Source organism: Dryobates pubescens, chromosome 3, assembly GCF_014839835.1.
Source record: "Dryobates pubescens isolate bDryPub1 chromosome 3, bDryPub1.pri, whole genome shotgun sequence".
Lineage (NCBI taxonomy): Eukaryota > Metazoa > Chordata > Aves > Piciformes > Picidae > Dryobates > Dryobates pubescens.
The window spans coordinates 13,967,058-13,991,383 of record NC_071614.1 but is presented as its reverse complement, the minus strand read 5'-3'; the positions used below and the strand labels follow the sequence as shown (position 1 = coordinate 13,991,383).

General features: G+C 53.4%; 1 protein-coding gene across 1 annotated transcript; it reads right to left on the bottom strand.

Moving 5' to 3' along the window:
* Positions 1-2,094: 2,094 nt before the first annotated feature.
* Positions 2,095-23,011, bottom strand: USP14 (ubiquitin specific peptidase 14). The gene is made up of 16 exons (XM_054179686.1): positions 22,817-23,011; positions 19,187-19,332; positions 18,577-18,609; positions 17,391-17,495; positions 13,922-14,025; positions 12,258-12,316; positions 10,422-10,552; positions 10,097-10,177; positions 9,371-9,450; positions 8,313-8,427; positions 7,188-7,253; positions 6,550-6,642; positions 5,595-5,723; positions 3,988-4,048; positions 2,901-3,008; positions 2,095-2,802 (listed from the first exon to the last, which is right to left on the bottom strand). Exons 1-16 carry the CDS (start codon positions 22,830-22,832, stop codon positions 2,651-2,653), a joined length of 1,479 nt encoding a protein of 492 aa, XP_054035661.1. The 5' UTR covers positions 22,833-23,011; the 3' UTR covers positions 2,095-2,650.
* Positions 23,012-24,326: the final 1,315 nt, after the last annotated feature.

Here is a 24,326-nt window from a genome sequence, read left to right as displayed (position 1 = left end):
AGCAGTTGATGGCCTCTGTGGCCTCAGTCACTGCTTGGCACCGGGCTGGGGGGAGCTACAGGTGATCCAAACCCCCCTGTGTGAGGGGGACTCAGCTTGGAGGACAACAGCAGGGCTGTGCTGGGGATCCAGGTGCCAGCATTGGCGGTGAGTGAAGAGTCCCCATGGGCTCAGCCTGCTCTCCTGCAGAGGACCTGGTGCTCTCCTGCCCTTGGCAGGCCACAGCCAGGGGGCTGGGTTTGGTTTGATTAGTAATTACTGACTGGGTGTTTGGCCATGCAGGAGCTCCCTGAGCCATGGGAAACCAAGGTAAAGTTTGTGCCCCAGCTGCTCTGTGGTGAGCTGTGGATGAGTGCCAGCTGTGGAGTGGAGCTGTTCTCCCTCAGGAAGTGAGGTGCTGGTGGTGGTGCAGCCAGTGCCAGCCTGCTTGGGGGCTGGTAGAGAACCTCTCCAACTTGCTGAGTGTATCACAGAATTCTTCCCTGCAGTTACTGTGCTGGTTCCTGGCTCATGCCTGTGGCTGGCTGGGGAGGGTTGCTGCTGGCACAGCGCTGGGGTCCTGGCTGCAGAGCTGTTGATGAGAGCCTGGTGCCTGCTTGGAGCTCTGGATTGAGCTGTATCAGGAATTTGAATGCTTGGGGCAGCAGTGGAAGTCAACAGTTGAGGCTGAGGTATGGATCAGGTGTTGAAAACAAACGATCCTCCCACTGTTGGCATGAAAAATCCATTTCAACTGATGAAGGGACTTGAGCCCCCTGGGACCCAAGGTGCAGGGCTGAGCACCAGCTCTGAACGTGGGCTGCTTCCCACCTTGCTCCTGGGAGAGCTGGGAGGAGGGACAGCCACAGCCAGGGTGACTGAAAGGAGCTGTGTGCAGTGATGTCTGTTCTTGAGCAGCTTGGTACTCGTGTCCAAGGCAAGAGGCCCTGAACTCTTGGCCTGGTTTAGCAGCACAGCCTTTGCTCCCTGTGCATGGAGCGGTGCAGAGCTGCTCTCTGCATCATCTGACAAGTGTGACCTCACCAAAACTGAGCACTGCCCTGGTCCTCAGGAGTGAAAGGGGAGACAGCTAGGGACACACATCCTGACTGTGAGGATCCTATGGCCCTAAGGGTTTGAGGGACCTAAAGGCCACCACTGGAACTGGGGGCAGCAGGCTTGCAGAACCATGGAGCCTGCTGCTTGTCCTGCTGGAGTTTCAGTGTCCTCCATGGTCAAGGGTGCCCTGTGCTGGTGAGACTACTTGAGTGCAGCTGTCAGAGACTGCACACAGCTCCATGCTATGAGCAGCAGGAAGGGGGCAGGACTCTCTGGGAAGGCAAAATAGTGACCCCTGGGGTTTGAGGCAGCTGTCAAGATGTGACCAGTAATGAAAGCCCAACTGTCCAGTGTCCAACAGTCAGCAGAACCTTCAAGAGAGCAAACCCTGCTCCCAGGGCCTTGACTGGCAGGATGTGGTTCTGCAAAGCCTTTAAAAGCTGAGCAGCCTGTGCTGTGCCTGTGGGGCACACAGCACCAGAGCCAGGACTGCACTGGGACCTCCTCCAGGGGTGGAACCTGGCTTTTGAAAAAAATGCATCCCCTGGTGAGCTCCATGGGGCAGCTGTGTGCTGCAGGCAGTGAAATATCCACTGGCACCTGCTGTGAGGGACAAAAACCACCTGGGAAGGCCACCTCTGAAGCCAGTGTCCCCAGGGGAGGGTGAGAGGTCCTTTCTGAGCAAGCAAGGCAGTCAAACCAGCCCCATGGGCACAGCTGAGGGTATTGCTAATATGGACCAGCTCCCCAGAAGAGCCCAGCACACATTAAAAACCAGCTCCTCTACAAAGTGGCTGAGCTCAGCTGCTGGCCTGGTGCTTGCCTGGCTGCAGCCTCCCTCCAGCATCCAGCTGCTGCAGTCCTGCAGGGTAGGAGCAGAAGCCACTGTGAGCAAGCACAGCCCTGGTTTGCAGCCACCACACTACTGAGCTAGAGTCCAGCAGCAGGGCAGGAGCTAAGCTCTACAGCTTAAAAAACCCTTGCTTCCAGCCCTTCCTCAGTGGTGTGCCAGGAGTGGAGACAAAGAGGTTCTGCCACAGTGCCAGGAGAGGAGATGCTTTAATGGAGACACGCCGGTGATCACAATCACTGCTGGAGCCAGGAGCTGCAGCCACAGAGCAGCCCTGGGCAGCAGCCAGCCTGGACATGTCTTGGGTTGCAGCCACTGGTGGTGGCCCTGGGCAGCAGCACCGAGTTACACAGCAAAGCAACAGCTGATCTTCTACCTCCCTAACAAACTGCCAGGTAAGGTAAAGGTGGAAAGCTACTGAACTGTGGTGTAAACCATGCAGGAGTAACAGGTGTGAGAAGAGGTGTGCAATAAATACTTGAGGACAGCAGAAGGAAGGGGCCAGAGGCTCATTTGAAAAAGAAAAATGAGAATCTCTTCTGCAAGCCATGAGAGGTCTTTAATGGAGTCTTGCACCACCACAGCAGGCAGCCCAGTCCACAGCCACAGCATGGTACAGGGGACAGGTTGGAAACCCTCAGCCCTCTTCACATGAGAAGGGCTGAAGAAATGATTTATCCACTTGCTAAAGCTCTGGGGTTAAAGAAGTGATCAGTAATCAACATTTATTTCACACCTAGGCAGAACGAGTACAGCTGAAGCCTACTGCTCAGCCTGCTCCTCCACGACCTCGATCCTGCGCGGCCCGTACAGTAGAACGTAAGCTATGTGCCAGTCCCCGCCCCCAGATAGCCTCAGGATGTCTTCAGGTGTGACAATGCTGACTTTGTCATCATCAAACTTGATCCATTCGTCTGCAAGGGGAACAAGAGCAGCATTGGTCCTGCAGCTGCACCCCAGCAGCCCAGCAGCAGGGGCTGGGCAGGGGGCTGCCTGTCAGTGGAGTTTTTACCTTGTTTCCTCTTCACCCAGGAGACGTAGTGCCCGGAGGAGCTGGATCTGCCCTGGTGTGTTAGCACTGCCTGCAGGTCGTAGTAGCCACAGTTATTGGAGCCAATGTCTGAGGAAGTGGGAAAAGGAAACAAAAGTGACATGAGGAGTTTGTGTTCTGAACAGCACCCAGCCCCCAGCCATGCTGCAGAGCTCTCTGAAACCCCATTCCCAGCACAGCTCTAAACCACCCAGCTGCAAGCAGCAGCCTCCAGGCAGGAGAGGCCCTGGGACACTGGGGAGACTCCCACTGCTGTCTGTGTCACTGCACAGATGCTGCCCAGTGCAGGGAGCTCAAAGCACTGAAAGCAGAAGGTGTAAGCAGAGCCCTCTGGACAGGTGGGGCCAGCACCTCCTGCAAACTCGGCTGCTGGCATGGCTGAGGATGAGCCAGGGAAGGGCCTGGGCTGTGGAGCCAGGCTGCTGCCCAGGGCTGCTCTGTGGCTGCAGCTCCTGGCTCCAGAAGCGATTGTGTGGGTGAGCTGCACTCACAGTGCAGTTGTGGCAGGCAGCTTTTGGGCAGACAAACAATGGCCAACTGTGAATGTCCCCAGAAGGCTGTGACAGCCCCAGGGCAGCTCAGCACTCAGAGCACCCTGTGCTCAGCCATGGCCCCCACTTCCCATCACACAGCCCTCAGGAAGCACTGAACTGCAACTGTTTGGGTCAGGCCTCCAGAATGACTTCTGCACAGCAAATGAGTTCTCATACCAGGCTGAATGCTCAGGACATCCAAGCTCCAAGCCCCCAAGTTCAGGCATCATAACCACAGCAGTTTCAGAGGCCAGTTCAGTTTGGTGTTGACAAGGACAGGCACAAAGCACCTGCCCAAGGCAGGCAGATGGCTTCTGATGTGCCAGATGGGTGTCAGTCATGCCTCTGAGTGGCTCAGCAGCATTCTGACTGTGCCTTATCTTTCCTCCCTTCCATCTCTGTCCATTTCTGAAGATTCATTTGCAAAGGGCTCTCCAACCTTTCCTACCAGCAGGTCCACTTCAGCATCAGCAACCAGAAATTACCTGCAGATGGCTTCAGCTCCCTGTACTCACCATCAGGGAAAGAGAAGGGCTCGTATTTGACTTCCTTCTGTGCACCATCACTTTTACTGGACTGGGGAACAGAAAAGGCTGAATTAATGGGCAGGGTCTTCAGACAGCTTCAGCACAGTCACATCCAACATCAGCTCTCCATTCATTCAGAGATCTCTCTGAGCATTAACCCTTTATGTTCAGCTTGGCATGACTTCCAGTACTGTAAGCAAAAGCCTAAGCTGACCCAGCCCAGCTTCTGGAGCAGAGAGACCACCTCAGCACCCCCAGGCCAGGCTGTTCACCCACCAGATTCACAGCATGAAAATGCTTCTGCAGCTGAAGATTTCATTCCTTCTTAGTGACTTGCCACAAGTCTTGCTACAGAAGCAGCAACAAGAAAAGCCCAGAGGCAGGCTCCCAGTGCCACTACATCCTGGTGTGAAGGAGCCCTCTTCCCTGGCTCCTGTGTAAGCAGAGCTGCAAGCCTTGTGCAAATGTTCAAGGAAACTGCCAGGAGTTAGGCCAGAAGTGTTCAAATCTTAAACCCAAACTTGGCTAAAATACTGCAGGTTTAGCTCATTTACTGCTTTTCTCATTAAAGAAAGGCAGGTTAGCTGTAGGATACAGAATGAACCACGGTGGAAAAGACCTCAGAGATCATCAAGTCCAACCTATCACCCAGCACCATCTGATCAACTAAACCATGGCCCCAAGTGCCTCATCCAGGCTCTTTTAAACACCTCCAGGGATGGTGACTCCACCACCTCCCTGGGCAGCACATCCCAATGGCCAATCTCTCTTGCTGGAAAGAATTTCTTCTTAACATCCAGCCTAAACTTCCCCTGGCACAGCTTGAGACTGTGTCCTCTTGTTCTGGAGCTGCTTGCCTGGGAGAAGAGACCAACCCCCACCTGGCTACAACCTCCCTTCAGGGAGTTGTAGAGAGCAGTAAGGTCTCCCATGAGCTTCCTCTTCTCCAAGCTGAATACCCCCAGCCCCCTCCCCAGCTTTGTTGCCCTTCTCTGGACACCTTCCAGCAACTCAACATCTGCAGGAGCCCAGAACTGGACACAGGACTCAAGGTGTGGCCTAAGCAGTGCTGAGCACAGGGCAGAATGACCTCCCTGCTCCTGCTGGCCACACTGTTCCTGATGAGGCATCCAGGGCAGGAGATGAACTCTTCTGCCAAGTCTGTAGCTCACTAGTAGGTGCAGTCTACATTTATCAGCCAGACACTCCCTTGTGCAACCCTCTCCAGCTGCCGAGCAGGGAACAGCTACCCTGAGCAAGTCCCCTGCAACAAGCAGCAGGATTCAGAGAGAGCAGTTTTGTGTAACTAGCAGAAAAGCCTCACACACAACACCTGTAAGCAGCAGCACTGCCTTTAAAACCAGTGTGAAACTAAACTGTAAGCAGGGATGTGTTTGCTTCCAGCACTGAACACTTCTGCAGCAGAGCAGATGCTGCATTGTCATCAGAACACACAGGAAGTGTTTAAAGCTCAGCACCAAGCAGCCTGATGCTAACTCAGCAACCAGCACTGCAGGCAGGCGAGTTCTCTGCAGGTGTCCCTGCAGCCCAGCCCCAGTGCCTGCCTGCAGCCCCCCAGGGCCATGCAGACTCACATTCTTTGGCTGCTGGTTTACTTTTTTGTCTTCTAGGTCTTTGAACTTGGATCGGTAGGAGACCATTTTTTCCTGGAGGTCTGGAGTACACAGCTCATAGACATCCAGCATGAGAGGAAACTTCACATCCTAGGGAGGGAGGAGCACACAGGAGATGAGCACAGGACAGGGCTCTCCTATGGGAAGACTCAGTCCCAACAAGCAATTTCATGGCAGCTGGGTGCACTGAAATGCTGCTGAGGCTGTACCCAAAGGGCTGCAATAGCCCCACAGAAGGATGCCTGAGCCAGAGGAAACAAACCATACCCACAACCACCCCCAGCTGCCCTGGTTTTGTACTGTGAAAATGCACATGCAGGGCTAAGGGAAAAATGAATGCAGGAGGGCTGCACTCTTGTGAAAATGCCACCTGTGGTACCCAAGCAGCTCCCAGGGCAGGGAACCTGCCTTCAGCCTCTGCTGCTGGCAGGTGGCAACAGCCACCACGGTGCTCCCTGGGCAGCCCAGGAGGTCTATCAGGCAAGGCCAGCAGAAGCTGTTTGCAGCTGGGCCTTGCACTTGTCAGTCAGAAGGGCAGCAAATAAAACACCCAGCACAGGAAGTGTTTGCTTGCAGAACCACTTCCCAGCAACTGGAGAACACCAGCCAGGGACCAAAAGCCAGGCCTCTCCTAAATTAAATCCTCCTCTGAACCACCAGTGAAGAGAGACCAAAAGCCAGCCTGAAAACACTGCAGCAAATTCACCTCTGGCCCTTACCCTCTCCCCAGGCTAGGCTGGCAGCACAGCTGGCACACATCACAGCTGGGCACAGAGCTGCTTCCTGCTCAGGCAGAGAAACTGCACTGCCAGTATTTTAAGTGTAATTCAAAAGCCTTCCAGTATTAGCTGTCTACTGACTATGAAACCTCAGTGGTTATGAGCAGGAATCCAGCTTCCCTCTGCAGAAAGCTCACCTTGAGGACTTTGGCATTCACAGATTCTTTCTCCTTGTAGAAGAACCTGACCATCTGGATCGTCAGGTAGGCTGGCAGGCGGCTGATTTTAGACTGCAGGGAAAGAATCAACCAGAGACTCACAGATCTGTTACTCCTCACAGCACTGCTCACCCTCAGCCTTCTAGCACCTGAGACTGGGAAGCAGAGCCCAACCCCCACCTCACTGCAGCCTCCTCTCAGGGAGCTGCAGAGAGCAAGGAGGTCTCCCTCAGCCTCCTCTTCTCCACACTCAACACCCCCAGCTCCCTCAGCTGCTCCTCCCCAGCCTCTTCTCCAGACCCTTCCCCAGCTTGGTTGCCCTTCTCTGGACCTGCTCCAGCCTCTCAATGTCCTTCTGGGAGTGAGAGGCCCAAAGCTGAACCCAGCACTCAAGCTGTGGCCTCCCTAGTGCCCAGTACAGGACAATCCCTTCCCTGCTCCTGCTGCCCACACCATTGCTGCTCCAGGCCAGGCTGCTGCTGCCCATTTTGGCCACCTGGGCACCCCCTGGCTCATCTTCAGCTGCTGTCAACCACCCCCCTCCCCAAGTCCTTTTCTGCTGGGCAGCTTTCCAGCCCCCCTGCCCCATGATAAAGAGGCCAAGCAGCAGCACTCACAGATTTGATGTAGAGGGCATTTCTCTGAAGCGTTGGAGAGAGTTTGGTGATTTCCTCCTGAAGACGCTGCAAAGCCAAGAACCACAGGCAGCAACACACAGATCCACCCCAAACCCAGCTCACAGCACAGGCCATCACCCCAGGCTGGCTGTGCCAAAGCCTCCTGCTGCTCTCAGCCACTCTGGCAGTGGGCAGCTCCCTGGCAGAGTCCATGCCCATTCATTTCCTCAGCTCTGGGCTCAAAGCACAAACTCTCTCTGCAGATTTTATTTCACAGGAGTAGACTTTGCCACTGGCTTTGGTTACAAACTGTCCCTGATTTGCTCATGCCATGTCTGGAGCACAGCTAAAGACAGTCTGAGGTTCCTGGTGTGGGGCATGTGCTCATTCCTCAACTCCCAGCCAGAGCAACTGAAAGCAGCCAGAGCTGCACACAAGCACCAGGGGCTGCCCCTCTGCTTTCAGGGACAGACTGGCCTGGCTGTTGGTGTTGTGACTCTCCTGCTCCAGGCACCCAGTAAAACAATTCTGGAAGAGCCTTTTTTCACCTGGAAGTGATGTTTCTTTTTGAGCACTGTTTAATTGGTGAGCATTAACTGTTGGATCTTGCTGTGCCTTCTGAACTGTCAGAAACCAGAAATGCAGACACAAAAATTTTCTGAGAGCAACTTGGTCCAGTCCTGTACAAACCAAGGCCCTGCAAAGCTCAGAATCCTTTAAGTAGTTCAAATGCAATAAACAGTTTCAAAGATGATGTTGTGGCATGGAAAGTAACATCCCCTGCAACCCTAAGTTTAAGCTTAATATTCCTATCATCCTGTTTTAAAATGGACTTCTGGGGAACCATCTACAGCAGGCTAAAAGCACAGCCCTGCTCAGCCTGGACTGGAAGCCAGCTGGAAAAACCAGTAGCAAATTGGACTCCAGTTGGTTACCTGCAAGTGAAAACCCTGTCAGAGACAAGGCAGTGCTCTGCTGGAGTCTGGTTTACATTGACAAGCAGCTCACTTTCACTGCTCTCTTCCCACTGAACACCAAAACAAAGACCTTGCAGCTCTGCATGTGTCAGTTCCCAGGCACAGATTAAGAACAGAAGGCATTTAGAATGAAGCTGTAATGGCTTACCAGCTTTAGTCCTGTAAACAGGTATTTCACTTCTTGATTGATAAAGCAGCTAAGCTGGAGCAGATTCTCCTTTCCTTTAGTCACTTCCTCCTCTTCAGCTTCTGTACATTTCATGCTTCGCAAAATTAAGGAAAACCATCATGCACCAAGAGCTGAGCCACTGCTCCAGGGAGAGCACAGCAGCTTCACACACCCCTGTGCTTGTGCAGCAGCAGCACTTCCACTCCTCACAGCAGAAAGGAGGAATGGAACAGCCCTTCCTCCTGAGCCAGCTGCTCCCTGCAGCAGCCCTTCCTCCTGAGCCAGCTGCTCCCTCCAGCAGCCCTTCCTCCTGAGCCAGCTGCTCCCTGCAGCAGCCCTTCCTCCTGAGCCAGCTGCTCCCTCAGGTGGTAGCTGAGGCAGACATCACTCTAAAAACCATAAATGCAGTTTGTAATCCTGATTTAAGTTTTGAGGCTGCTTTGTTCTTTCTTCTCTCCTCAACCAGCCAAGTCCCAGGACACAGCTCACACTAACTGGCTGCCAGCACCAAGGCAGGAAGCCCTCCTGCACCATTGGTGTTTACAATTAATTGAGTTTTTCCAATCCTGCTGCTGGCCAGACTTCCCATTTCTCTTGCCATGGAGAGCCTCCTTCCCCTGCCATCTGTCCTCTTCAGTGGAATGAAGCCCATTTCTTCCTGATTTTCTACACACTCCTCTAACTGTTCTGTCCTGTTTCAGCTGCATTAGTTTCATCAGGCTGTGGTGTGTGGATGTTTTGTAGGCCACACTCCCTGACAAGCCAAACAAAGGCTGTTTAGGACAACCTTTACTTTTACTTGAATAAAACCTGTCAGGACTCTTGAAGCAGACACCTGGCAGTCTGCTCTGGGGAGCAGATCTGCTCTGTAAACTCAGTGGATTATTTCCTGTACATTTCCATTGCCATTTTTCCTCCCTCCCCCTCCTCTCCCTCGCAGCATACCCAATCCTGGCCTGCTTGCCATGCTGGCTGCACTCTGCTGCTGGTGCTGCCTGCACTCAGCTCCCAGCCCCTCTCCCTTGCCTCCAGGATACGCTGTTTCGAATTCGATGCTGAAGAACTGGTCAATCAAACTCTTCTTTTTGGGAGATGCTGCTGTGGCTCCAGAGTCTGTCTGTAAAACAAATTCTCTTATGACATGGCTTCACACAGCATGTGAAGATGCTCTTCTTCACAGACAAGATAACCCCAGTGATGTAAATGGTTAAAGCCCATTCCTTCACCTCTCTCCAGGGACACTTTCGGAGAGCCAATCTCACGCAGTACAGAGCATTCAGAGTGCTGTGAGCACCACAGCAAACCATGCTGGCAAGCAAGGTTTCAGTCTGGCAGTCACATTTCCCTGCCCACCTAAAATCTCTCACATTTTAGTCTATCAGATTTTTGACACTGCCAAGACTGTCCCAGGAGAAGAGTCAGTCTGGTGAAGTCCTGGGGAAAGTTTCCACTCCTCCTCAGGTGGATTAAATCTGTCTGAAGGAGTACTCTGCAGCCAAGAATGCTGGAGCACACTTCCTCCAGAAAAGCAGCTCCTGGGTGCTAAATTCACAGTCACCACCAGCCCAGCCCAGCAAGTGGCTCACCAAGCCCAAAGGGAAGTGTTTCCCCAGCACAGCTGACATGCCACAGGCAGCAGGGTGCAATTCCCCTCCCCGGGCTGCAGACACACTCCAAAGGACCGACAGAGCAGACAAACCTTAACAATAGGCATGTGTCCAGTGTTACAATTCTAGCTCTGCTTAGAGGAAGACTACAATTACCTCCATAACTGTGTCACCTTCAATGCCTTCCAGCTTCTGCTGTAGCACCCTCATCATCTGCACCCAGCACTCATTGGCATCCTAGGAAGGGAAGGGAACATTCAGTTGTGACTTAGCAAGCTGAAACTCAGCAACCAAAGGTGGGGCTTGAACTAGGTGACCTTTGCAGGTCCCTTCCAACCCAAACCATTCTGTGATCCCTTAACTAAGAGTTTTTTCCCACCAGACATGTTCAGAGCTAGCTCTTGAGGCTACATTCAGCTGCTCTGCACAGCACAAAAGCAAACACTTGAGTGCAAACAAGAAGCTGCTCAGCAGTCCTTACCTGTTGGAGGTACTGGCCTTGGTCACCCTTCTCTGCAAACTGTGGAAAGGCCATGTGCAAAAACTGCAGGAGAATGATAGGTGGGATACTGGAGGAGGTTTTATCCATGGAATCAAACAAGTCTCTAAGAGCTTGAAGAAAAAGTGAAGGCTTTGAGAAGTGGAAACAATGCAAACATGGCAGGAGGTTTACAAAGCACAGTCAAACAGCAGCAGTGTTTAAAGCCTGATGGTTTAGCAGTGCCCAATTTGACCCCTCCATAGCAGAGCTGGACTTGCACAGTGGTGTAACAGGTGCACCAAGGTCTGCTTTGGGAACATGACTTTGCAAGTGCAAAGTTGGCAGCTCAGAGTTTGGTACTCTCCTGGCTGCTAACAGAGGAGGGAAACAAACCATTTTTGAGCAGCTAAGACTGCATTTGAGACACCTCTGAGGAAGGACATAGCACCTAGATAAATCAGAAGGCACTCACAATCTGTGCTCTAGAGGAGCTCGAGTTTCACCAACTACTGGGAACAAGCTTTCATTTTGCCCAACTAAAATGCCTAGCAAATACTCCTGCTCCATTGAAGAGCCAGGAAACAAGCCAGCCAGCAGCTCTGGGCAGCTCCAGGAACGCTGTTGATCACAGGACAGCACACAGGGATTTGCTCCACACCACTGTCTGTGTCTTCTCTGCCCAGGTTACAGCATTTTGAACCCACAGATCACTTCAGAGACACTTTTTAAACCTCACAGCCATCCTGCAGGGTGGGCAACAGTCTGCATGGTCACTACTTAACAAGTGGAGAGACTAATGAGTGATACTCTTGAGTACATGACCATAGGCAAGAATGGAAGGAACCAACTGCTTCCCCTCCAAGAAGCTTCACCACTGAGGGACATCCAGTATGACACAGCAATTACAAAAGATGCCTAAGTGCCATGCAGGAGTTCAGCACCCAAGAACTAATTAGGAATTCCTTCAGCTCTTCAGAACACTGAAAAGCAGAGCTGTCACCTTAAAAAGGAAGCAGGGGACACCAAGTGGATGTGGTGACAAGGGGAGGAGCAGGCATGGCTGTACAGAGTGACCATTGGACTTACACCCCAAGCCTTCATCAGCAGGCACACCCACAAACCCTTACTTCCTTACATTGTTTTGTTTTCCTTACAGGGACTGCTAGGAATCCCAGTCCTGGCCCAGCATCTCAGTGAGCAATGAAAGAGAGCAAACAAACCAAGAAGTGGACAAGCAGTACCCTTGCTCAAGTGTCAGGGCTCTAACTACAACCCCAGGTAGATCTTGGAGGTCCAGGGCCATGCTGAGCACCCAGATCAGCACAGCAGAGGGGAACTTCCCTTTGGAAGGGCCCTGCCTTGTCCTGCAGCTCAGAGCTGTCTGACAGCACTGCTGACAGCACCTTAACAATAATGACAACACCAGTGAAGTTCATGTCCCAGCACTAAGTGCCACAAAGAACTGCACACCACAGTGCTGCTGCACAAAATGATCACATCTACAGATGCATGGAACCTGCTTTAGGCAGCTCCAGGCCCTTGATGCCAAATACAAACCCGTGAGGAGGCAGACAGGACTCCTGCCCAAGCCTTGAATAAACCTCTTCTAGCACGCAGCTGGGGGACACACAGGGGTCTGTGCTCTGCAGCCACAGTCACAATAACCTCTGAGGATAGTAAGGACAGAGCAAAATGAACCCCCCAGTGCTAGCAGGTCTGCAAGTGCTGGGCAGATGTGCTGAAGAAAAACACAGAGCTCTAACTGCAATTTTCAGCTGCAGTCAGCAGGAAGTCACACACCAGCCTAACACCCTGGGTCCTGCTCCAAACACCAACCTGCAGTAATGTATTGAGCAGAGGCCATTTCTCCTGAAGCTCTTAAGGCACCACCATATCTAAAAGAAGAGAAAAACAATCTGTATGCAAATCAACACAGCCAAGCAGAGCTGTCAGTCTCTAAGTCATAAAGCAGGCAGCAGCTGGATTGATTTAAATGCACCAGAAGAAATCAATCCCCAAACCAGAAGTAACTAAAGGTAAGATTTACTCACACTCACCTGGAAGGCTCAGCTCTTCTGCAAGCAGTGCATGGAAGCAAAGGCAAACTGGCATCCTTCAGACAACCAACAAATGCAGACTGAGAAGTCTGGATGCACCACTGCTGCTTCCCTAAGCCATCTGCCTCCAAGTCTCAGTCTGTGTTTATAGAAACTGAGAAAAACTCTGAAGAGAAGCTACCCCACTCCTGAAACATTTGCCACAGCTTCTTCAGGTACATGGAAAAAGCCACCTTCAAGAACAGATGGGAGAGAAAAGGCACAAAGATGGAGGGCAGGTTGCTTCCTCCCTCTGCAGCAGAAGCAAAGTAGCGAGAGGTGAGCTATTGCTCTTGGGGAGATGTTTCCTGCACTGAAAAAGGACAGGAGTCCACTCCTGTGACTCCAGCTTCCCACCCAATGCTTTCTGAGGGTACCAGCTGCCAGCAGCAGAGATGCCCCCTCAGAGCACAGGAGCCTTCGGGCACGAGCAGCGGGTCCTGCATGCCTCCAGCTCAAGCTGAACTGCACCAGCTCTGCCCACTGCTAGAGGGGAGGCAGGCAGCTTCCCCCCGTCACGGTACCAGACAGAGCCATGGCCTTAAGCTTTCCCATGAGAGTCCCTGCACCTCTCTCCCACTGCCACACACACTTCCATGCTGTCACCAAACAGAGAAGACCAAGTAGAGGCCAAGCCTCCAGGGAAAAGAGTGGCTGCCTCCGAGTCCAGCTTGCCCCAGACAGCAAGACCTCATCTTGTGCTGCAGGCTACAGTCTCACAGAGGCCTTGGTACAGCTCTCAAATGCTCAGAGTCCTTTAGATGGGAATAAGCAGACCTTCCTCAACTGGCAAACTGAACAACAAGGAAAAGCTTTCAAAATTTCTGTACTTCACAAGTAGGTCTCAGTGCTAAATAATTAAGGTTCCAGATTGTAAGTCCTGAAGCAACTCTTCTACAGCAAGCTGGAGGTGCAGCTGGGCCAGGCTCTCAGGACAGCAGTGCATCTGAATGGGATTAGACACACTGGAAGGTGGCAAAGCTCTGCCTGCTCCTCACAGTTTTTATGCTCATGGCTTTCTCAAACTCAGGCTCACTCTGCCCTGTGTTCCTCTTTCCCCCAACTCCAAAATTTCCAAGTTTCTCATAAATGCCTCACACAAAGAATTGACCACTTGCACATTTCAGCCCAGAATAACAAAACCCCACGAGACTCCCAACCTCAGAGCCCCCAGCAACTCAGGGAAGCTGTTCCACCATCAGAACAAAGGACCACCAGGCCATGCACATCCCCAGGGCAGACACGGGACAAGCTTCAATCCACATGAGGTTAGCCTTGAGCAGATGTGAAGCACCACAGGCTCTCTGCCTGCCCAGCCCAGCCCAGCCCCAAGACCACTGCCCCCCCAGGGCTCTACTCCCCAGCTGCAGCTCTTCAGTTGTGCCTCTGCTGCACTGCTCCTACCTTTTGAGGGCCTCCTTCACCTCGGGCACGGAGCGGATGCACTGCACGGTGGCGTTCATGTAGCAAGTGTTGCCAAGGTTGGTCAGGCCACAGGGCAGCTCCAGCTACACAACAAGAGACAAGGTGCTTGAGGGCTGGGGGAGATGCATGCTGCAACATGACCCAACATCTAAGAGAAGGAATGGCCAGAGCAGTGCCAGGCACAACACCCCAGCACACCTCAGCAAGCTTCCCCTCTCCTGATGACGTCCAGCACTCGGTGCCCACCTCAGGGGACACTCAGGAATGCTTTGGGCTTTTCTTCCCTGCAGGTTTGGGCTAATGAACTTCTTCAATCAGGCAGTCATTCAGAAAGTTCAGCTCTAATCTCATTCAAGGTTTGACCTCAAAGTTTGATCTCCACATGACTACCTTTGCACAAACACTGATGATTTCAGGAAGACTCTGAAGCTGATGTTCATAGCTAGAGACAAAAGCATTGTTTAATCTCCTCTCCAGAAGCCTCCAACAGATCATTACTGTGGCCAGCTCTGCTGTCCCCAGCATGAGAAGGACTCAGAGCTGCTGGAGAGAATCCAGAGGAGGGCTGCAAAGATGATCCAAGGTCTGGAGCAGCTCTGCTGTGAGCACAGGCTGAGGGAGCTGGGGGTGTTCAGCCTGGAAAGGAGAAGGCTCCAGGGGGACCTCAGAACTGCCTGCCAGGACCTGAAGGGAGCCCGCAGGAAGGCTGCAGAAGGACTTCTCCTGAGGGTGTCTGGAGAGAGGACAAGGGGGAAGGGTTTGAAGCTGAGGCAGAGCAGGGTTAGAGTGGAGCTGAGGAAGAAGCTCTTCAGTAGGAGGATTGTGAGACTCTGGCACAGGCTGCCCAGGGAGGCTGTGGATGCCTCCTCCCTGGGGGTGTGCAAAGCCAGGTTGGATGAGGCTTTGGGCAACCTGGGCTAGCTGAGAGCTGGCCCTGCTCATGGCAGGAGGATTGGATCTCTGAGGGCCCTTCCAAGCTGAGCCATTGCAGGGTTCTATGATGAATTTCTGTGAATTTCTGAAGTTTTGAGAAATGTGAAGCCAACCAGTAATGAAATGGCCTCGTTTCAGAGAGCTGCAAACCACAACAGAACAGCTTTGAGGCTTTTCTTTGTAATCCTAATATCTGAGCAGCTGTCAGGGATGATGTTTAGTGAAACAGAAGCAGCACTGCACACAGATAGCATTTTAATATTTCAGAAGGAGAATTCCTTTAGAATCACAGAATGGATAGGGTTGGAAGGGACCTCCAGCATCATCCAGTTCCAACCCCCCTGCCATGGGCAGGGACACCTCACACTGCAGCAGGGTGCTCACAGCCACATCCAGCCTGGCTGCAAACACCTCCAGGCAGGAGGCTTCCACCACCTCCCTGGGCAACCTGTGCCAGGCTCTCACAACCCTCATGGGGAACAACTTCTTCCTCGCATCCAATCTCAATCTCCCCTCCTCTAGCTTGGATCCATCCCCCCCATTCCTATCCCTCCCTGACACCCTCAAAAGTCCCTCCCCAGCTTTCTTGGAGCCCCCTGCAGATCCTGGAAGGCCACAATTAGGTCTCCTGGGAGCCTTCTCCTATCCAGACTGCACACCCCAAGTCTCTCAGGCTGTCTCCATAGCAGAGCAGCTCCAGCCCTCTGCTCATCCTCACAGCCCTTCTCTGGACACCTTCCAGCACCTTCAGATCCTTAACAGGAGCTGTGCAATCCATCATGATTGAATACAGGCAGTACAGACAGCTGAGCTTTGCTGTGTACCAAGCAGGGAAATACAATGTCAGCAACCTCTTCCAAATGATACCTGACACTGAACCATCTGCTCATGGCTTGGACAGGCACACGAGGTGCTGGGTGAAAAGCTGGCTGGAAGAGAGGTGGGGAATGGAGCTAACTCCAGCTGGCAGCTGGTCACCAGTGGTGTTCCCCAGGGCTGAGTGCTGTGGCCAGCTCTGTTGAACATAGTTATCAATGATCTGGGTGAGGGGATGGAGACTCCCTCAGCCAGTCTGCTGAGGGTACTAAACTGGGTGGCAGTGTGGATCTGCTGGAGGGCAGGAAGGCTCTGCAGAAGGACCTGGCCAGGCTGGCTCCATAGCTGAGGTTAACTTATGAGGTTTAACAAAGCCAAGTGCTGGGTCCTGCACTGGGTCACAATAACCCCAAGGTGGGGGTTGGTCTTGTGTCTTTAGGATCAGGTGATAGGAGAGGAAATGGCCTGGAATTGTGCCAGGGGAGGGGTAGGTTGGAGAGGACGAAAAATTTCTTTGCTGCAAGGGATTTGCAGAGGCTGCCCAGGGAGGTGGTGGAGTCCCCATCCCTGGAGGTGTTCAAGAAGCCTGTGGCCATTGCACTTGGGGACAGGGTTTAATGGCCTAGGCTGGAAGAGACCTTAGAGATCATCCAATCCAACCCCCTGCCATGGGCAGGGAACACCTCTCCACTTCCCATCCAACCTGGCCTTGAACATCTCCAGGGAGGGGGCATCCACAGCCTCTCTGGACAATCCATTCCAGGGCCTTGCCACCCTCCTAGTGAAGAATTTCTTCCTAAGATCCATGGTGGTCTTTGGCTGACAGTTGGACTGGATAATCTTGGAGGTCTTTCCCAACCAAAACAATTCCATGGTTCTATCCCTTTGTCTGTCTCTCAGTTACCTCAAAGTCTGTGCAAAACCAGGGAAGCTCTCCTCAGCTGCTGGTGCAGGAGTCAGTAAGCACCAAGCCAGCACTAGAGCACAGCTGTGTGTCCATGCTGGCAGGCACAGCAGTGTCCCCATTCTGCAGGCACAGCTGACAACAGCCAGGCAGCTGTTCTGAGGGTGATGAGGAGCTCCCAGCTCAAACCACCCATGAGAAAATGAAGCCTTGCAAACTAGGAAACAACTTAAACAGAAGTTACTTCATTTGCAAAAGCCAACATGATTCCTGCTCTTCCAGGCTGTACTCCATAAAGGAAAACTATCACCAACCCCTCTACTGTCAAACTTATTTTCCTCAGGAAGTAGAGTTTGCTCCTGCTACTGACAAGGACAAGTAGACCCTCACACATCCCCAGCCTGAACACAGTTCTGTTTCCATTCACAGATTTGAAGGAGGCAGGAAATGATTTTGCACATCCAAGAGCCCTCATTCAGACAAAGGTCAGGACTGTGACAGCAACAGCAACACAACTTTTGTCTTTCAGAACATCAGCCACGCTGCTTTTAGACACTTTCCTTAGCTGCCTGCTCAGAGGCAGAGCAGCAGTGGCTATGTGACCTCCCCATGAAACTCCAGACCTCCTGACCCAAGCGGTGGCAGCGATGGGAGTGTGAAGGTGCAGCTCTTTGGGAAGCTGGAGATGCAGAACAGACATGACAGGCTCACAATCCACTTCTAAGCGATGGCAAGCATTAAAAACCTTCTGGTTACTGCAAGGTGTTCAAGCAAAAAGGTGTGAAAGGTGCTTACAGCTGAAGCCAGCTGCTCCTCTGTCATGTCCTCGACAAAGATGGGGCGAGCGAGCGGCTCTTCGGGCAGCGCATCGGCAGAACCCATCATTAACAAGGTCATCCCCTTGGAACACAGCAGAAACAGCCATCAGCATCCAGCAGCAGCTACTCACACTCCAAAGGACAAGAAAATTGTTAAGCTCTTGGCACACTGCAGCTATTCCCCCCCAAAGCAAACAGAACCTTCCTCCTGGTTCGCAGCTCTGGTGCTTGGCTGCTGTTCCTCCAGGGCACACTTGAACTTTCTCATTACCTAGGGAGCACTTCCTGGCCACTGCTCTGACCCAGAACCCTTCTTCTAGCAAAGAGACGCCCCCAGGGACTTTAGGAAGATGCTGTCATCTCCCTATGGATGCCACATGAGGATTTTTACAAATCCATGTGTGGTGGGTTGAAAGGAAAGGCTCTGCTTTCCCTCCCCCGCTGAGAAAGAAACCGCGGCTAACTCAGTGACTAGGAAAGAAAACCAGACTGTATTTGCAAGCATATATAGGAAGCAGATTAGATGTAACACAACAAACAGCGGTATTTTACAATATATACAGGAATATACAGCAAATGAACTCAACCAGAAACCACACCCCCCACAGAGGGGGCTTCCCCCCGTGCCCCCTTCACACCCCCCCTACCTCCCTTCTCCCCCAAAAGAGGTAGAAAAAAAGAGACAAGGACGGTGAACAGGGCAGGAAGGAAAGAGAGGCCTGGCACAGGAGTTAGTATCTTATCTTAGTTGGCCAGAAGCCCAGAGGCAGTCCAGCCGAAAGGAACAGCGAAGGAAGAGAAACTGAGAGAAAGTCCCAGCTGCGCTGGGTCCAATCTCACCTCCCCCCTTACCCAGCCAATGAAATTCCTTTAGAATACCAGAATATTTTATAAACATTTAGCCAGTGTGCCCCTGCCTTAAAGGCACAGCCTCAAACGGTCACACCATGTCAAAAACTTGGTGAGAACGTGTGGGAAGAGGCTGTAATCTGTATTATAACAAGAATGCTTAGATATGACAGCTCTAAAACTATTTTTCATCAAGGCCTGGTTTTTAAGAAGGAGCCAGCCTTTCAAACAGCAGCAGCAAGAACTTGAAACCTTTCTGTAAGAGTCAAAATAAAAAGCAAACTGGCAGGATTTTGTTATTCCTCAGAACTTACATTCTTTATTTTCAGGTTCCCCCAGTCATCATCCTGCATTTGGAATGGAAGACAAGACAAGAGAGTTAGCTTGAAGCAAAAGCCATTGACACGCATCAGTATTTCCAAACAGACAACTCTCTTTCACCCAGGAAACCACAACATGGACTCTTTACACATCATCAGCTTGTCTGGCTAAAATAAAGAGCAGCCAAGTCATCTTCTCAATGAGGTTCTTTATCTGCTGCTCAGACACAACCAGCCTTCTGCAGGGAAGGTGCCTATGTCACATCACACTGAGAAATCTCCAGCAGAGATGTGCCAGAGACAGTTTTCTTAAGCAAAAAATCAGATTCTGAACACGGAGATGGAACAGAAAAACCTTGCCAAGGAGAGCAGTGTTTGGTACAAGAGTGAAGAAGTGTTTGAACACAGCAGAGTAACCTCCCAGCCATCTGTGCCAGCGCCCTAGCAGCAGGCACTGAATCACACAGAACTGCCTGAGCAGCGCAGTCAGTCTAACCCATACAAGGGGAGGGCTTCTGGAGGAACTCCTGCAGTGATGGTCATTCCTCATCATGTTACAAGGTAATCAAGCTAGAAAAAAATAAACAGAAGAACAGGTCTCTACCTTCAGAGTTCCTCCTTTCACCATCACCTTCTGCCTGGCAGGCTGGACTCCAGTCAGTGCAAACAGCTGGGCTTTGAAGACCATTGGAGGCTCGTCGGTGTTCAGCTCCACGCCATCAAACTTCTCTTTTCCCCATTTCACGTTAACTGCAGGCAGAGTGTTTTGCCACCAGGTTATTTCCTCATGGACAAGAATGTCATGACCAAGACTAACCCAGGACTTCAAATGCCAGACTCTACAGTTAAGAACTTGTCTAAAGGACAGCTGCTCTACAGGGTGCCTCAGCCATCAGAAGATGCTATTTCCAGCAAGACAAGCCATACCCTACAAGACAATGGTAAGCAACACACACACTAAGGAACTCTGCAAGCAGTGATGTGTGTTGCAGCACCTGGAGCTCCTTAGCAAGCCTTCAAAGGAGCAGCTCACAAGCAGCTCTCCTGATCTCCTGGCACTGCTCAGGACACACATTTCTGAGGGAAGCTCAGGTGTGCAACTCCAGCTCAGTCTTCCACAGCATTTCCATCCTCCTCCAACAGCAAACAAAACTATCATAGAATCAATCACAGGTTGGAAAAGACCCCTGGGATCACCAAGTCCAACCACTGACCCTGCTCTACAAAGTTCACCCCTAAACCACATCCAGATGACCTTTAAACACCTCCGGGGTTGGTGACTCCACCACCTCCCTGGGCAGCAGCTCCAGTGCCTGACCACTCTTGATGGGAAAAATGTTTCCTCTGTCCAGTCTGAACCTGCCCTGGTGCAGCTTGAGGCCCTTCCCTCTTGTTCTATGGCTAATTGCCTGTGAGAAGAGACCAGCACCAACCTCTGCACAGCCTCCTCTCAGGGAGCTGTAGAGAGCCAGGAGGTCTCCCCTCAGCCTCCTCTCTTTCACACTAACCATCCCCAGCTCCTTCAGTTGCTCTTCATCAGATATATTCTCCGGGCCCTTCCCCAGCACCTTGATGTCCCTCTTGTATTGAGGTGCCCAAAACTGGACACAGTACTTGAGGCATGGCCTCACCAGAGCTGAGCTCTGATCTTCAAAAGCTAAGCAACTGTCTGCCAGCTGTGGTTTTGGCTACCAGGATGGCTCAAGGGGAGCTACACAAGGAGATGAGGGTGTGCCAGGACATGGGCACACAGGGCACACCTCCTGTCGCCTTTCAGCAGAGGGTTAACTCACAAAGCTATTCACCAGGACATCACTGCCACCCTCCTTGGGTTTAGAATCATTGAATTGTTTGGGCTGGAAAAGCCCTCTGAGATCATCAACCAAACCCCACCATGGCCATTAAGCCCTGTCCCAGAATGCCATGGCCACAGGTTGCTTTGACAGCCTGCCTGCCAGCAAACAGAAAGAGCTCAGCACAGGCCACAGCTCTAGAAGCCCTGAGTGAAGGTGCAAGACTGAAGTGGAATTTGGTCACACAAACTCCTACTTCTGACACTGGAAACGGGATCTCCAGCAGAAACGTTAGGCAGTGGCATGCAGGGCCCTTCCCCTTGGTAGAGAAGGGACTGAGCACAGCAGACAAGGGCCTGGAGTAAGCTGTGTGATTCTAAAGAGCAGCTGCACACCTCTGCTCCCTTCCCATCACTCAGAGGCACACCAGGCTGCTCTAGCAAGCTGCAGTTTGTCTAAAAGCCTGCAAAACACAGCACTCAGACCCTGTGTGCACAGCAAGGGCTGAAATACCCTTTTAAGAAAGCTGTGTCCTTTCCTCTGTGCTTCAGCTGTGGGTGATGGCAGCTCTGGGTGGTGTTCCACAAAACTCTTAGAAGTCATGACTGAAAATCCCCTTCCATGAACGTTTGGATTTCAGCTGTGTGTGGTGCTGGCTAAGAAGGAAGAAGAACCAAAACTCAGACTAAATTAGCCTACAAAGCAGCTTCCCTGAGTGGCTTTTCAGCAGGCCTGGCAGAAAGTACCTTCTGACCTGCCCAACCTCCAGTATTTAAAAACCCATATTGCTGTTTTGCATCTTCTGGAGCTACCAAGCACAACTTTGCCCATTTCATAGATTCAGTGGTATGGGTTGGAAGGGACCTTAAAGCTCATCCAGTTCCAACCCCCTGCCATGGGCAGGGACACCTCCCACCAGCACAGCTTGCTCAAGGCCTCATCCAGCCTGGCCTTGAACACCTCCAGGGAGGAGGCAGCCACAGCCTCCCTGGGCAGCCTGTGCCAGAGTCTCACCACCCTCACTGCAAAGAATTTCTTCCTCATCCCCAGTCTCAATCTTCTCTCTCCCAGCTCAAAGCCATTGTCCTCATCCTGGCATTCCCAGCCCTTGTCACAAGTCCCTCCCCAGCTCTCCTGGAGCCCCTTCAGGTACTGGAAGGCTGCTCTGAGGTCTCCCTGGAGCCTTCTCTTCTCCAGGCTAAACAGACCCAACTCTCTCAGCCTGGCCCCACAGGGGAGGTTCTGCAGCCCTCTGATCATCTTGGTGGCCTCCTCTGGACCTTCTCCAGCAGCTCCAGGTCCTTCTTGTGCTGGGGGCCCCAGAGCTGGAGGCAGTGCTGCAGGTGGGCTCTGAGAAGAGCAGAGGGGCAGAATCCCCTCCCTGTGCTGCTGCTCTCCCTGCTCTGGATGCAACCCAGGATATGTTTGTTTTGGTTGTCGTTCCCCCGAAGCCAACACACCCTCTGAGCTGCACAGGCTTTGAGTACTTTTGAAGAGTCATTCAGCCACAGCTGAACCCACACAGAGTTTGCAGCTGTCATTCTGCAACGACTTTAACAACTCTGCACTCAATGGGAGGAAACTGAGCAGCATGGCTGTGATCACCAGTGGGATTTCACCAGAAGCTTCCAAAATTGTTAATTTGAAAGCAAAGGCAACTAAGCAAAAGGAAGGATCCCCACTGACCAGAAGGGGCAGCTCACACAGATGTGCTGGGGGAAAGCCCTATTACACTGGCATCAAGATGCCACTCCTACAACAGTGTAGGAGCAGGGACACAACTGCACCGAGGCCTCTACACCCTGCTCCTCGGATACTGAAAAGCCCTGAGAGGGCAGAGCTGTGAACCACGAACAGGCAGCGGCTGGTGCTAGGAATGTCACAGCAGGCTCTGCTCCTGCAGCCTGCCCAGGAACGGTCCCTGGCAAGCAGGGCCGGGACGCAGCGCAGCCGAAGGCAAACGCAGCTGGGAAGCAACGGATGTGCAGGAGCCGAGGCTGCTGCAGCTGAACGGACTGGGAGGCAGGGCTGCAGCGCTGCGCTCAGCCAGGCACGGAGGCAGCCCGAGCAGGGCCGCCCCGGGGCACGGCCGCACGCGGTGCAGGCGCGGCGGCACCGAGCCCTGCCGAGGGCCCTCCGCCACCGGCGGCCGCGACAACGCTTCCTCCCCGGGCGGCCAGGCCGCTGCCGGGCAGCACCTCCCGGGCCGTCCCGGCTGCCCTCCCGGGCCGGGCGCGGCGGACACGTGCCAAGGGCCGGCGGCAGAGCCGCCCGCTGGCCCCGGCACGAACCGCCCGGCCGGCCCGGCAGCGGGAAGGGGCCCGGCGGCGGGAAGGGAGCCGGCCAGGGGCGGGCGGGCCAGGCTCGTCGCTGCGGCTGCGGCAGCAGGGCTGCGGGCTGCAGGCGGGCGCGGGCCGGGGCGGGCGGCGGGGCAGGCTCACCTGAGAAGAGCGGCATGGCGCGGGGCGCGGGCGGCGCCGTGTCCGGCGGGGCACCGGGGCGGCGGGGGGCGGCGGCGGCGGGCGGGGAGCGGGCGGACGATGGCGGCGGCTCCGGCGCGACCCTCCGTGCCTCGGGGTCTCATTCAAACCGGCCCCCCAGGATGACGCTGCAACCGGGGCCTCGCCGGAAGCGGCAGCGCCTGCGCGCGCAGCGGCGGAAGGGCGGCGGCGGAGCGCGGCCGGGGGCGGCGGCGGCGGGGCGGCCGGCTGCCGTGTTGGGGCCGGCTGCCCCGGGGCGGCCGGCGGGAGCTTGCCGGGTAACCGGCGCTGCCCCCGGCCCGGGAACGGGCGGCCGGCCGGCCGAAAAGCAACGGGCGGGCGGGTGCGGTGCCTGCTGCGTGCGAACCGGACGCGGAGCCGCCTGAGGTGTCCGGGCGGGAGGCTGCGGAGAGCTCGGTCCGGACGGGCTGGGGGCGCTGCGGGCTCCTGGGTGTCGAGAGCAAAGCGCTGAAGGGGCGAGGCGGGTCAGAGGCTTCTGGTGTGCAGCGAGGCTGCACCAAGGCAGGCAGGGGAAAACTAACGTGAAATGCGCGAGGGCCACAGGAAAACGGAGAGAGGGGGGACCGGCAGACCGGCCACGGCTGCAGGCTTGGTGATGGGTAACAGGAGCACAGAAGATGAGCGAAGAACGACTGGAGGAGCTGGGGAGGGTTAGTTTGGAGAAGAGGAGGCTGAGGGGAGACCTCCTGGCTCTCTACAGCTCCCTGAGAGGAGGCTGTGCAGAGGTTGGTGCTGGTCTCTCCTCACAGGCAATTAGCCATAGAACAAGAGGGAAGGGCCTCAAGCTGCACCAGGGCAGGTTCAGACTGGACAGAGGAAACATTTTTCCCATCAGGAGTGGTCAGGCACTGGAGCTGCTGCCCAGGGAGGTGGTGGAGTCACAGCCCTGCAGGTGTTTAGAGGTATTTTGGATGTGGTGCTTGGGGATATGGTTTAGGAGTGAACCTTGTAGAGTAGGGTTAGTGGTTGGACTTGGTGATCCTGAGAGTCGTTTCCAGCTGGAATGATTCTGTGATTCTGATGGCAATGGCCAGGACCCTTCGGGACAATAAAATTTTGGTGCTAAGACAGACACGGAACCATGAGTCTCATCTGCTGCTACAAAAACACTTGGTATTAGACTGATGAAATAAACTAAAGCAGTGCTTAAACATATGAAAAAGAAGGGAATGCCAAAAGGAAACATCCCTTCCTCATACCCCTCTTAGCAACTACCTCTAGAAACCCTATGCTGCCTTCCTCCGCTCCTCCAGCAGCAATGAGAGCTTCTGCCATGGCTGGGGTGTTTGTGATTGCCTTGCTTCTGCTGTAGAAGTGATACCCAAACCAAGAGAGGTTTCTACGTGTTAAGCACTGCTGGCCAGATGCATCTTCAGTTCCCAACAGTCAAAGAAGGATACACAAAACAGCCATAAAACCAGCCTGGGGCTTGGACACAACAGCCTCAGGA

Excerpts from the sequence above, each read along its gene's own strand:
- USP14 (XM_054179686.1), bottom strand. Across the intron at positions 10,553-12,257 it reads TGCTCAATACATTACTGCAG|CTCTTAGAGACTTGTTTGAT; the intron begins GTTGGTGTTTGG and ends TTTTTCTTCAAG. Across the intron at positions 2,803-2,900 it reads CTGGGTGAAGAGGAAACAAG|ACGAATGGATCAAGTTTGAT; the intron begins GTAAAAACTCCA and ends TTCCCCTTGCAG.